The sequence below is a fragment of the Felis catus genome, chromosome D2 (assembly GCF_018350175.1).
Source record: "Felis catus isolate Fca126 chromosome D2, F.catus_Fca126_mat1.0, whole genome shotgun sequence".
Classification (NCBI taxonomy): Eukaryota; Metazoa; Chordata; class Mammalia; order Carnivora; family Felidae; genus Felis; species Felis catus.
Window position 1 is genome coordinate 72,979,434 of NC_058378.1, and position 16,641 is coordinate 72,996,074.

General features: G+C 34.8%; 1 protein-coding gene across 6 annotated transcripts in view; it reads left to right on the forward strand.

Annotated features, from left to right (window-relative positions):
- The window catches only part of CCDC172 (coiled-coil domain containing 172), a 69,279-nt gene that overhangs the window by 13,300 nt on the left and 39,338 nt on the right, over nucleotides 1–16,641 (forward strand). For all 6 annotated transcript variants that reach the window (XM_003994438.6, XM_045040728.1, XR_006587346.1 and 3 more), the window contains exons 4-5: nucleotides 11,788–11,904; nucleotides 13,070–13,235. In XM_003994438.6, coding sequence (XP_003994487.4) covers nucleotides 11,788–11,904; nucleotides 13,070–13,235 — 283 coding nt within the window. The remainder of the gene's footprint in view (nucleotides 1–11,787; nucleotides 11,905–13,069; nucleotides 13,236–16,641) is intronic.

Consider the following 16,641-nt stretch of genomic DNA (forward strand, 5'->3'; position numbering starts at 1 on the left):
GAGCCCCACATTGAGTGTGGAGGCTGCTTAAGATCCTCTCTCTCTCTCTCTCTCTCTCTCTCTCTCTCTCTCTCTCTCTCCCTCTGTGTGTGTGTGTGTGTGTGTGTGTCTCTCTCTCTCTGCCCTTCTCCCCTGCTCTTGCACTCTCTCTCTCTAAAAAAAATAAAAATAAAAAATAAACCTTTTCTCATAGAATTCTGTTCCCTTCTGTGAATTCTGTTTGTTTCATCTCATGACTTTCTTATGTAATGATGTATTTTCTTATGAGCTTCAAAGTTTTCTATTGTGAACTTACCTTTAGCAGAGCCTATCATTCCTGGGAGTACCAAATATTCCCTTCATAAGGAAGGTCTCCCTATGAAGCAGTTTCATAGCCTTACATATTTCACCTGTTCAGGACCAGTTTTGATGTTAATTTCTGAACTTAGGGTTTCTGCACTACATGAATAGGAGATATATGAATCTTATATTTATGAAGAGTTCAAGCTTGGGGTTGGGCTTCTCAGGGATGACTCCTTCCACTCATGGCTCAATGGCGGCAGCTCATTTGTCTGCTGTGTCTCTACAATGAAGGGGGCTTTGTTACTCCACCTGCTTAGCTGGCAAAGACACTTCTCAATTTCTGACTTTATCCAGTGATCCCAGTTCCAGCTCCCTGTGGTCCTGACTTTTGGTCTTATGTGGGCATTGGAAACATTGGTCCCTAATACCCGTAACCCAGTCTCAAAGATATCTATTGGGCTTAAATTCTACCACACCATTTTACCCTGAGTCACCTCTTTGTTTCTGGCATGACGATTTCCCGTTCTTGATTCTGGGTTGACTATGTAAACAATGTCTATTTTAAATGTAGTTCTATTTTATATAGCATTTCTCTGTATTTGAGTAGAAAGTGGGTCCTGCTCACATTTGCTTAGACTGCCATATTAACCAGAATTTTTCACTTTACAATATCTTAATGCCTCAACCTCCTCATTCTTGAATTCTTATTTCTTACTTACCTTTTGGTCAATCTGTATAACTGTTCAGGTAATTTTTCAGGAAAAATGTGTGTCCCATGGATTTTCTAAGCCCCTAAGGTCCTAAATTTCTTTCTGTTGTTTTCACACTTGAATGAGTATTAGTTTGCATACAAAATTCTTGGCTCACACCTATTTTTAGAAAATTATGTAGATCTAGCACCACTGATTTTTTAAAGTTTTTATCTATATTCCAGTTAGTTAACATACAGTGTAATATTAGTTTCACGTGTACATTTTAGTGATTCAGTACTTACATACAACACCTGATAATCATCAAAACAAGTAGCACTACTGATTTTTGAAATTTTTAATGCAGAAGAGAAATGCTGAAATCAGTCTGGTCTTTCACAATTCCTTTTAAGTAACCATTTTCATTTTTCTACCCTGGTTGGTTGTACAGATTTTTTTTATCTTAACAACTCCAAATTTGTTCACAGATGCATCTGTTTGTTTTGTCTAAACCATGGGTGAGCCTCCCATCTGAACCTCAACTTTTACTTGTGATTTCTTTTTCAAGTACCCCTATTCCCGATGAGCTTAGATCTTTGTTCTCTGTTCTCTGAACCCATGATCTTGTTATTTGCTACTTCTCAGCAGCCTTGGAGAACTCTTTATACTTTATATTACTGATTCCATCTTTTGCAGTGTTGTTTCTGTTATTGAATACTCTGCAAATTTAAATCCTGTTATGTCCTTACTTTTTTATTTCTTTAACTATCTGTCTTCCTTTTAATCTCAGCTTGTATTTGTAAATTACTCTCTTATGTACTTACTTGCTCTTGTTTTTTTTTAAGGGAACATACCTTTGTATCCTTTTGAGGACATCACAGACTTGATTAACAGAATGTATCTTTTTGTACCCTGTACTACTATATTACAGAGATTTACAGTACTCTTGCTATGTAAGCTTTTGGGTAATTCTCTTATCTTCCATTACAGTATTTTTTTTTTTTTGGGTGGGATTCATGCTGTCATTATGTGAGAACTGTTCAGATTTACAGTTTGCCAAGAGATACAGTGTATGCATTGTTCTTAATCCCATTCTTGTTTTCTCGAATTCTTAAAGAATGAACTGTCTTCTTAAAGCCAAAGCGGATGGTTGACAAGTTGATGTGAATATCCCCAACCCGCTTTCTTGTAGTATACTTGACTGAGGTATGATCTTTTCTTGCTCATGTGCCAGATTTTCTTATTATGAGGAGGAAAATGTATGTTTTAAAGAACCTGTGACATTTTATAGTTCTTCCATTAAAAGCAGTACATGAAAAATCACTGCCTTCAGCATTCCATTGTTTTATATCCTGACAGAATAGGAAGATGTAGCGATAGGTAAGATAAGCTACTGCCTCCTGAATTGTCAAATGGCATAGAAATCACCTTATTTCAGAGTATCTCCCCCATGAGCCTTTCAGATTAAGAAGTATCGTTACAAGGTGTTCTTGGCCTATCAGTATTTGTGCATTACTGCTCTTTCCCTAATCAGATTAATATCTAGCTGAATCAGCAGTTCTTTGGAAATGGGAGTTTTATTTGAGGAAAAGGGGAAGAATAATTTTGGAGTATGGGGGTTATTTTGAGAAGATTAGATTTAGGTTGGACTTTGTAATACCAGATGGGTTCAAAAAAAGGTGAATGGAAGAGGTCAAGAGCAAACTGGCTATTGCAGCTGTGCCTGTGATCTTGATATTTCTGGGGAGAATTTCTCATGTAGCCATTGGTACCCATGTGGCCTTAGGAGTGGTTATTGCCTGAATTAATATCTCAGGATAAGTTGAAAAGTTGCCTACCTCAGCTTCTTTGATTCAGTCTAGTTCCATGGCTTTAACTACAGCCCAGTTTGTTGTGGTTAAAATTCTATTAATTCCTCCTAAGAGAAGACAGAAAAGGGGAAGGAATGGGAGATACGTGACTGCCACGGTAGGAAAATGGATTTGATTATTACTCCACAATGGTCTTTTTCCCTTTATTACGAGATCCTGTTCCTCTCCATCTTTATTAGGAGCCCTTGCTTATGTTGCCACTGGAAGAGTGGGTTATAGTCTCAGGAGGTAGGCTACCTCGTGCCATGATATTTGGCGAACATGCAGTAGACATTTTGTTTTTCCTGAATCAAACTGGCTTTAATTGTTTGAGTTCTTCATAAAAGTAACAGGTGTTAATTGCAATTTATTCCACGAATAGAGATAAGCCAAAAGCAGACTGAAAACTACCACATAGTTCCAATATATAGTTAATATTTTCATAGGTTTTCTTTCAGAATTATTTAAGTGCATATATTTTTTTCTTAAATGATTTGTTTTTTTTTTCAATTTGATGTATCCTGCATATGTCAGTAAATATATATCTAGATAAGCAGTTTTTAGTAACTGCATAGTATTCCATTCAATGGCTATACCGTATTTTAGTTAACTACTTTCCTACTGACAAACATTTATTATTACTGTTAATAAATTACCATTATTAATATCACTGTGGTGATAATTTTGGACATACATCTTTGTGCACTTATTTTTTTAGGATAAAATTCTAGAAATCAAATTGCTCTATCAGTGGGTATATACTTTTTAAATTTTTTTTAAGTTTATTTATTTTGAGAGAGAGAGAGAGAGCATGCACACAAGCTGGGGAGGGGCAGAGAGGAGAGACAGAATCCCAAGCAGGCTCTGTGCCATCAGCATAGAGCCCGATGTGGGGCTCAAACTCATGAACCGTGAGATTATGACTTGAGCTGAGATCAAGAGTCAGACGCTTAACTGACTACACCAATTGGGTATATACTTTTAGGCTTTTGATAATTTCCGAATTGTCCTCCAGAAAAGTTGTTCCAGTTTATTTTCCTGGTAATTTCACTACTCATATAATTGAAATTATCTATTCTTTTGGCAAATATAAGACAAATGTCTTTTTATAGTTTTAATTTGAATTTCCTGTTTAATTATATTTATTACTTTGTTCATAGATTGCTCATATTTACTATGTGTTTTACCTATTCATATCCTTTCCTTGTCTTTTTCTTACTGATATGTAGCTTTTTAAATGCTATAGATCTTTTATATTCCTCAGTAGAAATTTTTTTCATATAGCTTTCAGATATTTTTAAAGCTTATTTGTGTTTTCTTTATTTGGTTTTTGCTGTTATAAATGAGATTGTTTCCATGCTTTTTTTTCTGTTTATTGTTGGTAATTAGAAAAGATACTTAGTTTTGGTATTTATTTGTTACTAATCTCTTTCCTGAATTTTTGCTATTTCCAACAGTTTCTCAGTAGATTTTCTTGGACTTATTAGGTACATAATAATGGCATTTGCCTAAACAAATGAAAGAGAATTTTGTGTCAGCTTTTTGGATAGTTATATCTCTTATTCCTTCTTCTTGCCACTTTGCATTCATAAGAACTTCCAGAAGAAACTTAAATTGCAGTGGTTTTCTCTGGCATCCTAATAACCTTCAGTGAAAAGATGAGAGATGAGCAAAGGCTTGATTGAGGTAAAGGAACAAACCAGGAGGAATCTGGGGAAAGAGATTTTCAGGCATAGAGAAGAGCCTATACAAAGGCCGTAAGGAACGAGTGTGCCTGGTATGTCAGAGGAATATCAAGGAGGCCAGTGTGGCTGGAGAGAGCGACTGAAGTGGAGAATGGTAGAAGAGAAGGTTGGAAAGGGAATAAGGGAGCGCAGATCATGAAAAGCCTTATAAGCCATTGTAAGAACTAATATTTCCTAACATTGAAACTAGGATTACTGTGTCATGGAGAGTTTCTCTTTAAGTACTGCATCGTGGTTAAGAAATGCATTTATAAAAAATAGATTTTTTTATAAAACCTTAATATCTGCTGTTGATACAATATTCATTGATGTACTCTAACATTTAAAATGTCTTTGCTGTAATAGTCATAACACATTCTTTCCCCCAATTGCTATGATGTTACAAATGTGAAATGTACATTAACTATGTTTTCTTATGTAGAGTTGCCTATTACACTATTGGGCAGACCGTTTAATCAGCAAAACGTCGGTTCCTAAAGTCTGAGAATATTTTAAGCAATAGCAATCACAACAGAGTAGCTTTGTACTTTGCTTACGTGGACCTAAACATTAATTTAGAATTCTCAGTCATTTTCAGTTTTCAAGTTCTTCTGGTAGAAAAATACCTTAAGGCACCCAGGCAGCAAGAATAGTGAAGAGTCACAAATCATGGCTATGCTGAAAACTGACCTAGTTGACCAGATAAGTCAGCTCACTGGGAAAACTACAAGCTCTGTTGAAAAATCAAATATCCCAAGAGGAATAAAACAGGGAAAGAAAGAAAGACCTTTATTGCTGAGGGAAGCAGAATTAACCAGAGTGTTGGCAGTGCTATAAATTAAAAATTTCCAAAACAGCAATATTTTCTCACAAAGCTTGGCTATTTGATTCTAGAATGTAACTTTAAGGCGGCATGCAAATCTTTTCTCTTCATTTGTAGTCAGAGGAAGAAGAGAGATGAGAAAGAGAAATTTGTATTACTGCTGCTAGGAACCTTCTACCCTTTTTATTGTTGTGGCCTCTTGATATTCTTGGGTAACTCAGGAGATAGAGTCAGTAGCATCTTAAGTGCTTATCGTAAGATGTTCAAGCTACCATGGATATGAGGTGGTGCTTCAATTCAAACCTGCCCCCATAAGACATGTTCAAAACTATTTTGGGAGGTGGTTCAAGATGGCCATATAGGAATATCTGAACTCACTTCCCACATGCACACCAAATCCACAGCCACATATGGAAAAATTCTCTCTGAAAAAGACCTGAAAACTAGCTGAAAAATGCCTCCACAGCAAAGGATACTAGACAGGGCACACCGGGAGGGTGGGAGAGGCAGAGACATAGTCTTACCAGAAACCCCACCCTGGCACAGCAACCCCTGATCAGGAGGAAGCTCACAAATACGAGCTTCTCCCTGAGGAGCACGTCAGCGTCAGACACACCAACCCTCGGGACCTGCACAGGAGAGATGAATCTGCAAAACGTCTGGCTTTGAAAACCAATGGTGCTTACATCCAAGAGATCCAAAGGGCTGTAGGGAACTGGGATTCTGTTCTTAAAGGGCTCATCTACACAATCATTTGCCCCGGAACCCAGTACAAAACAGCAGTTTGAAAAGAACCTAGACTATAGATATGCGAAGGAGAAATTTATTTGCTAATTATAAAGCATCTGCCAGAGGGACAGGGGCCTGTTGGGACTCTCTCCAGAGATGGAGGTGGAGGTGGGCGCCATTTTTGCGCTCTTCCTCTACCTTGTGCCATTTTGCTGCCTTGCTAGCACCAGTGCTGGCGGGAGCCACTTTTGCACTTTCCCTCTACCTTGCTAGCACTGGTACGTGCACATAGTCACAGCAGTCTCCAACTGGCCTTCTAATGCCAGTGGGCATGCCCACCTCCGCAGTCTCCTGCTGCTTTGCTAAAGCTGGTAGACATGCACACACACACACACACACACACACACACACACACACAAAACAATCTGATTAAAAAATGGACAGAGGAGGGGCTCCTGGGTGGCTCAGTCGGTTAAGTGTCTGACTTCGGCTCAGGTCATGATCTCGTGGTCTGTGAGTTCGAGCACTGCGTACGGCTCTGTGCTGACAGCTCAAAGCCTGGAGCCTGCTTTAGATTTTGTGTACCCCCCTCTCTCTGCCCCTCCCCCACTCTGCTCTGTCTCTGTCTCTCAAAAATAAATGTTAAAAAAAGTTTTTTTTTAAATGGACAGAGGATCTGAGTAAATATTTTTACAAAGAAGACATACAGATGGCCAACAGACATATGAAAATATGCTCAACATTACTAATTATCAGGGAAATGCATATCAAATACCACAATGAGATATCAACTCATACCTGTTAGAATGGTTATAATAAAAAAGACAAGAAATAACAAGTGTTGACAAGGATGTGGTGAAAAGGGAACCCTCATGCACTGTTGGTAGGCATGTAAACTGGTGCAACTGTATGGAAAACAGTATGGTGGTTCTTCAAAAAATTAAAAATAGAACTACCATATGATCCAGCAATTCTACTTCTGGGCATTTACCCAAAGAAAATGGGAACACTAATTCAAAAAGATAGGGGCACCCCTGTGTTCATTGCAGCACTATTTACAATAGCCAAGATAGGGAAACAACCTTAGTGTCCATCAGTGGATGAATGGATAAAGAAGATGTGGTGTGTATGTGTGTGTGTGTGTGTGTGTGTATGTATATATATATATATATATATATGTATGTACATATGTATATATATATGTATATATATGTATGTATATATATGTATGTATGTATATATATGTATGTATGTATGTATATGTATGTATGTATATATATGTATGTATATATATGTATATATATGCATGTACATATGTATATATATGTATGTACATATGTATATATATGTACATACATATATATACATGTATGTACGTATGTGTATATATATGTGTATATATGCACATATATATGCGCATATATACACATATATATATGCATATATATGTGTGTGTGAGTACCTACGTATTTCATTCCAGAAACATAACTTGTAATCCAAAGCATTTGTATATCAAAGTGAATGTCCCCATACGAATTAATAGAAATTCAGATGATTTGTTCCACAACACAACAGTATTCATATAAGAATGATTACATTACTGTAATATAATACAAAATAATAAAGAAAATAAAAGACATAAAAATAAACATAAATCTGCACTTACCTTTAAAAACCTTCGTGGCTGGTGTGAGGGAGACAAGAGAGAGGAGGGTTGTTGTGTAGGATGACTTTCACTATCACTAATGAAATCACTGCTGTCTGTTGGCTCAATGGAATCTTTTTCTTTTTGTCCAACTTTAACAAGGAGCCTATCCAATGACACTTGCTTTTGACTCCTTTTGAGGATTTCATAGAAATGTGACATTGCATTGTCCTGAAACAGATTCATTGCTCACACTGCTATAGCCTTATTCAGGTGGTGCTTTTCTACAAGATTTTGCACTTTCCCGCATTTTACACATATCCCTAATCTCATCTGAAGTGAGGATACTCCTCTGCCTTTTTCTCCTCCTCCTCTGCAGCAAGAGAGAGAAGAACCATTGGTTCCGTTGTGATCATGTGACGTTTGGCATCACGTATTACTCATACTGCAAGACATGGCTCATTTATCAAGTTAAAATTTATTAGAAATGTTTGCTCATCTTGCAGAACACTTGCAGAACAAGTTACTCTCAGTCCAAGGTTTTACTGTGTGTGTATGTGTGTGTGTGTGTGTGTGTGTGTGTGTGAATATATATCTATAATGGAATACTATTCAGCCATTAGAAAGAATGAAATGTTTCCATTTGCAACAACATGGATGGACCTTGAAGAGTATTATGCTAAGTGAAATAAATGAGACAAAGAAAGACAAATACCATATGCTTTCACTTATATGCTAAACACAAAACAAACTAACAAACAAAGCAAAACCAAACTAAGAGATACAGAGAATAGATTGGTAGTTACCAGCTGGGAGGAGTTTGCGGGGTGGGCAAAATGGGTGAAGAAGGTCAAGAGGTACAAACTGCCAGTTATAAAATAAATAGTCATTGGGTCATAATGTACAGCATGGTGACTATACTCAGTGATATTGTATTGCATATTTGACAGTTGCTAAGAGAATAAATCTTAAAAAGTTCTCCTCATAAGAAAAAAAATAAGATTTTATAACTTTAGTGACAAATGGTAACTAGGCTTTCTCTGATGATCATTTGGCAATGTATATAAATATCAAATCATTTTGTTGTACATTCAAAACTAATATAGTGTGTCAATTATACCTTAGTTAAAATTATTTTTAAGTCACAGTTTCACATTTCTTCCAGCATCTTTCAAGTTTTGATCTCCACCCATCACTTTTATAATGAAAGAGATGTTTCTGATGATGGTTTATTCTGTGAAATGACCTTGTGATCATAGCAATATGTGTGGAGTTATATTTGGATTTATTTACCTAAATTTTACACCTCAGTAAGTCTGGCTTTCAAACACAAGAATGTGAAAAACAGTTTAAGAGATTGGTTGTGATAACAGAAAGAACAAAAGGAATAATGAGAAACGCATTCTGCAAATAGGTGGCCTTGAAAAGCTATTTCAGCTTTTAAGAGTAACAACATACTTGGCCAAGAGGAACTGGGAAGATCCAAAAGTCTTTGTCCTTTTGGTTTCATTAAAATATGAAGAACTCTATTATTAATAAACCTGTGTAGCTTCTGCAACCTTAACTTATTGCTGTCTTCACCATTTGAATCAGCATATTGTGGGCATCTCCTCTTTAACCTTACTGATTTGAGCTTTCTCAGACTCTTTGCCTCTTTTTCTATTAGGCTCTTTCCTCTACCTGCCAATTCCTTTTTGTATTAAATGTTTTAATCACAGACCCTAGTAAATTTAAAAATTAGTGTTACTGTAATTTTTCTGTAGTTATTGATTCTAGGACTTTTTAAGGTTAATTTAAGGAGGAAAATGTGGAAGTAAAAGATAAAGACAGAGTGTAAGACAGGAAGGGGGAATGATGAGAAGAAGCAGGTCAATAATTTAAAAAATATATCAAAGAAGCTGAAAAGACCTCAAAATGATAATTCCCATAGGAGTTTAGGGGAAGAGGAAATGTATAGATACATCTTTCTTACAAAGCTTTTGAATAGCTGTTTACTTTTCATTTGGGGTACATAGGTTTCATTTTTCAGATTGTGGTAAAATATTCCAATTAAATGCCAACTTATCTAATAGCTCACTTTAATATATTAATTTCTTAGTTCTCAACATAAGGCTTTTCTGAACTTGAATAATAAATTTGGTTATGTCATATTTAAAAAACTTTTTAACCTTGTAAGTAATATTTTCTTCATCTTTGGGTTTTACCATAAGTCTTTCACAACAGATCAGTGGCAGAAACAACCTGAATTCAGGAATTTTGATTCTGAAGGGCATAATACCTGACACACCTTATTGGCTTAAGCCAAAATTTATCCAGCCCAGTATTTGGTCCTAGCAGTTTTTCAGGCATTCATGGTTACTGTCCAAAATAGCAGCTCTGGGAGGTAGGTGTAGACTGCAAGCAATCTTCTTTCATTAGGGTCTGATAATTTTTCTCTTTCTCAAACTTCCATACTTTGAACTTCTGCTATTGTCAGAGACTGAAGTCCCTTTTAGTTCCAGAAGTATCTCTATTACTTTGAAATAGTTCTAGTCATGATTTAGAAGAAAGGAAGTCAAAAGATCTGGGTTTTCAATCTTGAGTTTGCCCATAATTAATATATTACCTTTATTAAAGAATTTCACTTTTCTGGAACTCATTTTATTCTCATTTACTAATAAATAGTAAGTGGCTCTGAAGTATTTTCGTATTCTAAATAAATGTAATAGAATTCATGATCGTATTCTTGCTTGCTATTATGACCAATTTCTAGATGATTTTATAGATCTGGCCTTATGTTTTCTAATTTCTGTCTTTCTAGACAGTAAAATAACTAACTGCCCCATTCTTCCTGCCCCCAGTTTTAAAACAATTTTTTCTGAGTTTCTTTGGTCATGAAAATTACATCTCTTTCATCATTTTTGGTTGATGTCTTTCTTAAGATAGAGCTGATGAGAACGGTACCAAGTACTGAAGGTGTGAGCAGACGTGCCATGATATTACATATATGCGACATCATATTTTCTGTTTTATTCCTGTTACTTTTTTTCTGCTACTTTTTTAGTGCCAATATTTCCAGGACATTTTAGCCATATCATTTCAAAATATCTTTCAGGCCAACCCTTTGCCTCTGGACTAGACTATTCCTAAGCTCTTTACTATTCAATATCTTCTGGGACAGAGATTTCACACCCTGTCTCTCACCTTCAGGAAATTCTTATGGCTACCGTAAATCTTGCTTTCTGCAATTTAAATTGAATTTATTTCCTTTTTCTTTTCACTGTGGAGATGGGAACAGCCCCAAACTAAAAGTGATGCTTTCTTATGAAGGCCAGTACTGAATATAGAGGAAAGATTATTTCCAGTCTGGCATCATTTTTAGCTTTTATATATTAAAACTTCCTGACTTTCACTTCAATATTCATGGTCTCAGGAGATGCTATTCTTTATGGCTCAAATGAAATAATAGTTACATATCTAATATTAATGTTATTATGTCTTTTGCTAACTAGAACCAAATGAGGTACTAAAATAAAAAATGATTTCACAAAAGCATTTGAAGGCTTTAGCAGATTTGTATTTTTTTAGTATAACTGTAGTCATGGGACTAGGTTTTTGCCTGTGGTTTGTAGATTTTATCTCATTTTATTAGTCATACTGTATACATGTTTAATTCATCCATATCTTCCTTATAAATGATGAGAATAGAAACTTGTTCTTTAACACAAGCTGTCTTGCAACAGATTTCAGTGTGTGTAGTCAAAAAACTTTGGTACCTAAGCTAAGAAATGTGCTAGGTATTGGAAAGAAAAAAGAAAACATGTTCTCTGCCCTTGAGGGGCCTATAGTCTAATTGGGGGGAAAGATTATAAAACTTGTAATTATAGAACACTTATAAAAAATATGTAACAGTACCTATAAAATACGATGTTTAATGTGAATTTTATTTTGTATTTAAGTTTAATACAGAAAATATCTTACACTATACAGATCTGTTCTATTAACTAAGGCACCTAAAATGTCTGACTAATTGTTTCATTCTGATTTCTGTTTTTTCATTTTAAAGGTTCAGCAATTTTCTGAAAACACTTTCCTCTTACAGCTTTGGAAGATTCATGAAAATGCCTTAGAAAGACAGTATAGTGAAATTATAAACCAGAGGAATATGCTTCTCCAAACCTTTGTAAGCCTTCAGCCGCTAAGAAATGTCTATTTCACTAACTGTATTGAAAAGTATTTAAATATACTTAGGTGTACTTTTAGAAAATTATCTGTACGCATATTGGCAGATAGTCCTGTTCAGATATGGAAAGTATTAAGTGCTATTTAAAACCAGTTGGTAGAGTAATACAGTTTGAAAGAGTTCTATTGGCAGGGATGCAATATAGATATTATTTGCAATTATAATAAGCATTTAAAAAATGGTGAAACTGATTTGAATTGCTCAGGCTTTGAGACCTTGGTTTTAATGCTTTTGAAAGACAGAGAGGTTCACACTTTAGTCATATTACGGATGTTGGTGAAAAGATAGTTTTTATCTTTTTATCTTAAGTCAGAACCAATAGACTCAGTAGTTTTAAATGACAGGGCCAGTTTAGGAATGTGACTTATAGTTAATTGACATTTCAAAAGAAAATATATTTAGAAATACTAAAAATATTTATCTGATTTCAGAATCAACAGACTTGGTGGTTACATATGATATGGCCAGTTTCTCAATGCAGTTCACAATCAGTGGACATTTCTTTGAAAAAATAGAAAAATACAATAATATTTAGGTTCTAGCATTGCCCAGAGTTCTTGGAAATTCTTACTTCTTCTTTATGTTGATGTTTCATAGAATGTAAGCTATTTCATAGAACTGAATTGGAAATAAATATAGAATTTTACCTTCTTTACCTATATTTTAAAAGGGTTCTTTGGATTTCCTTGTTTGTTTATTTGTCTTTTTTCTTTAGCGGTTATTCCTTTGAGTATAGATTTTTATTTTCAAGTTTGGACATTTAGTTATTTTACCCAATTTCACATTGCAGTGACAGAATGGCACATACGGCTCTAAGCTTAATACACAAACACAGATACAAAGATAAATAGTAGAATTTCTACATCAGTAATACTCCCAAAACATTAAGGATAAAACTTCCACATGGGAATAGTTGGTTGTCATTATGTAATAGCTTCAGCTCTTATTAATATTGCTAGAGGAGTAAAGCACTTTGTAATAATACCAGGATATACAATTATATATTTTTGTTGTTAATAATTCCAAATGACTGCACTGTAAATCACTAAAGAAAATATTGTTACAAATTAACATCTATATTTGGTCTTTTGTTTCTGTTTTGTAGGAGGCTACAAAGAAAAAAGTGATAGAAGAGGAGGAAAAATTTATTAAGGAAATTACAGACTTCAATAATGAGTATGAAGTAACAAAGAAAAGAGAGCTGTTGATAAAAGAAAATGTCCAGATTGAAATATCTGACTTAGAAAACCAGGCAAACATTTTGAAAAGAGGTATGAGTACAAAGTACCACCTCATTTATCTATCTGCCACTAACGAAACTAAGTTATTTTGAATCAACGGATTTTCTAGAAATTTAACTTTTTCACAAGCAATTTGGGTTATATCATAGCTGTTCCTTCACCTTTTTCTTAATTCTCCTAATGAAAGTGTATCTTTTATTGCGCAGTCCCACGTTCTTTAGAAGTAAGTGTGACGAGAGCATTTAGGCATTCGTTCAAGAAGCAAATATCTATTTACTCTCTGTTGCGTGATAGGCACTGTTCTAGGTCATCAGGATATAAAACTAAAAAGTGGAACAATCAAATATGGAAGCAGATATTTATAGTACAATGTGATAGACGCTATAATAGGGATAGGACTGGTGCAGTGATCCTCATTTACCATCAGTACAATTTAAACTAGGAAACAAGGTTACACAGTGGAGTGGGGAGAATTTCATTTCAGGAACATTATATGGTTATTGCAATCTGTGATAAGATTCTGAGCTAAAGTCATTGCCAAGGAGAAGAGAGTGTGAATTAAAGAGATGTGTAGGAATAATGACAGGACTTTATCACTGATAAATGTGAATAGAATAGAGGAAGTCAGGGATGAATCATAGTTTTCAAACTTCAGAGATTGGGTACAATATGGTACCAGGAGGAAGAGCAGAGGTAGAGAAAGAAGCCTGTTGGAACTATAGCCTTTTCTGGACAAAAAGATTGAGTTTTGTTTCAGGCATTTTTAGTTGGAGATATCTATGAAATATACAGGGGGAGATGCCCAAGTGGCAAGGGAAAATTTGGTTGTGAAGCTAGTAAAAGATCAGAGCTAGAGTATTAGGCTTGGGACTGAATCCAGAGGAGTTTGTGACCTCATTCAGAGAAAGTATGTAGAGAGAACATAGATGAGGAGTGAAGACCAAAGCCAGAAACTGGGAAAGCATAACATTTAGGAAAAGAAAGAAGAATGAGACAGAGTAGTCAAAGACGGCAAGAGGAGAACCAGCAGAGAGTAATATGTTGGAAACCAAAAGCAAAAAATGTTTTCCTCAAATTAGTGGAAATCAAAATAGGATGTTAATCTGACGATCAGATGTCAAGAGCAGTATCGTGGAGTAGAGCAGTAGAGGAAGACTGGTAGTAAGAGATTGGAGTCAATGGGAATTGAGGAAGTAGAGAATGAAAATATAAATGATATTCAATGGGAAATTAGTTTTTAATGGAAGCCTTTCTAAAATGTACTCTTACTTTGATGGCTTTAGTAGGTGGAGAATAATAAACACATTTAACTTTTTTATTGACTTGGAGCTATCAGTATGAATAATTTATTATTTTCTTTGCATGTGACAACTATTATTTTAATTACTATTTATTGGGTTTATACTATATAACAATCATCATCATCCTAAAGATTATAAATGCTAATGTCATGTTGATTTAATTTAAATCTTAATTTCACCATTTAATAATTGTGTGATTTGGGGCAACATATTTAACATTTCTTTGGCTCAGCCTCCTCATCTGTAAAGATGGGGGTTAGTAGTAATGACCTTAACAAAGATTGTTGTGAGAATTCAATGAAATAATACTGAAGCACATAGAATGCTGCCTGGCACATAGTTAAGCCCTCAGAAAATGTGGTGATTATACTTTTTAATCTCATTTTATAGATGAAGGAAATAAGGTTCTCAGAGATGAATTACTTTGGGTAGAGAATATAGGACAGAGGCACACATCTGGGAAGCTTTAAAAAATATTAAATGTTTGAATCTCATCCCAGACCTATTGAATCAGAATCTTTGTGGGAGAGGATAGGGAACATAACTTTTTTATAAGTCCCTTATGTGATATTGATGTGTACTATTCAATAACTACAAGTGTAGAATATAAAGTTAAATAGATACATACTCTAACTTTCTGTGAGAAGTAATGGATATCGCCAGTTCTATTCAACATAATATTAGAAATTTTAGCCAAATCAACTAGGCAAGAAAAGGAAATGAAAGGCATCCAAATTGGAAAGCAAGAAGTAAAATGTTGTCTGTGCCCAGATGATATGCTCGTATATATAGAACAACTAGGGATACCACACACACACAAAAAAAACCTGCTAGAGCTAATAAATAAATACAGCAAAGTTGAAGTATGCAAAATCAACACAGAAAAGTAAGTTGCATTTCTATGTATGAGCAAAAAATGATCCAAAAATGAAAATTTTTTTAAATTCCATTTATAATAAATCCAAAAGAATAAATACTTAGGAGGTGAAATTTAACCAAAGAGGTGAAAGTCTTGTGCGCTGAAAACCATATAAAACTTTGCTCAAAGGAATTAAGTCCTAAGTAAATGGAAAGACATCCCATATCATGGATTGGAAAACTTAACATTGTTAAATGACATTGTTACCCAAACTGATCTATAGATTCAATGTAATCCCTAGCAAAATTCCAACAGCATTATTTTCGTGAATAGAAAAACCCATTGTAAAATTCATATAGATTCCTAAAGAATCCCAAAAAGCCAAAACTGTCTTGAAAAATAAAAATGAAGAATAAAGTTGGAGGATTCACACTTTCTGATTTCAAAACTTACTAAAGTGCTGCAGTAATCAAAACGGTGGTACTAGAATAAGGACAGACATATAGAAAAACGGGATAGAATAGAGAACTCAAATATAAACCCTCATGTATGTGGTGAAATTACTTTTAATAAGAGTGCCAAGACTATTCAATGGAAAAGTACAGTCTTTTCAAGAAATGGTACAGGGAAAACTAGATACCACATGCAAAAGATGAAGTTAGGCCCTTCCCTTACACAATATACAAAAATTAGCTAAAATGGACCAGAGTCTTAAGCTTAGGAAGTAAAACAATAAACCTTTTAGAAGAAATCATATAGGAAACACTTCGTCATATTGGAATTGGAGATGATTTCTTGGATACCAAAAATACAGGCAACAAAAGAAAAAAATACTTAGGTTGTATTTCATTAAAATAAAGATCTTTTGTATATCAGAAGACACTATCAAGAGAATAAAAACAAAACTCTCAGAAATAATGGGTTGTGTTTCCTTATGGAAGAAAGTATTTGCAAATCCTATCTTTGATAAGGGATTAATATCCAGAATATTTTTAAGTAGTCTCTGCACCCAATGTGAGGCTCAAACTCCTGACCCCGAGATCAAGAGTTACATGCTGTATCAACCGAGTCTGCCAGGTGCCCCTAGTGTCCAGAATATATGAAGAACTACAGCTCAACACTAGGAAAATAACTCAATTAAAAAATGGGCAAAGGACTTGAATAAACATTTCTCCAAAGATATGGCCAGTACGCACATGAGAAGATGCTCAACATGACTAGTCATTAGAGAAATGGAAATCAAAACCATAATGAGATACCACTTCACGCCTATTAG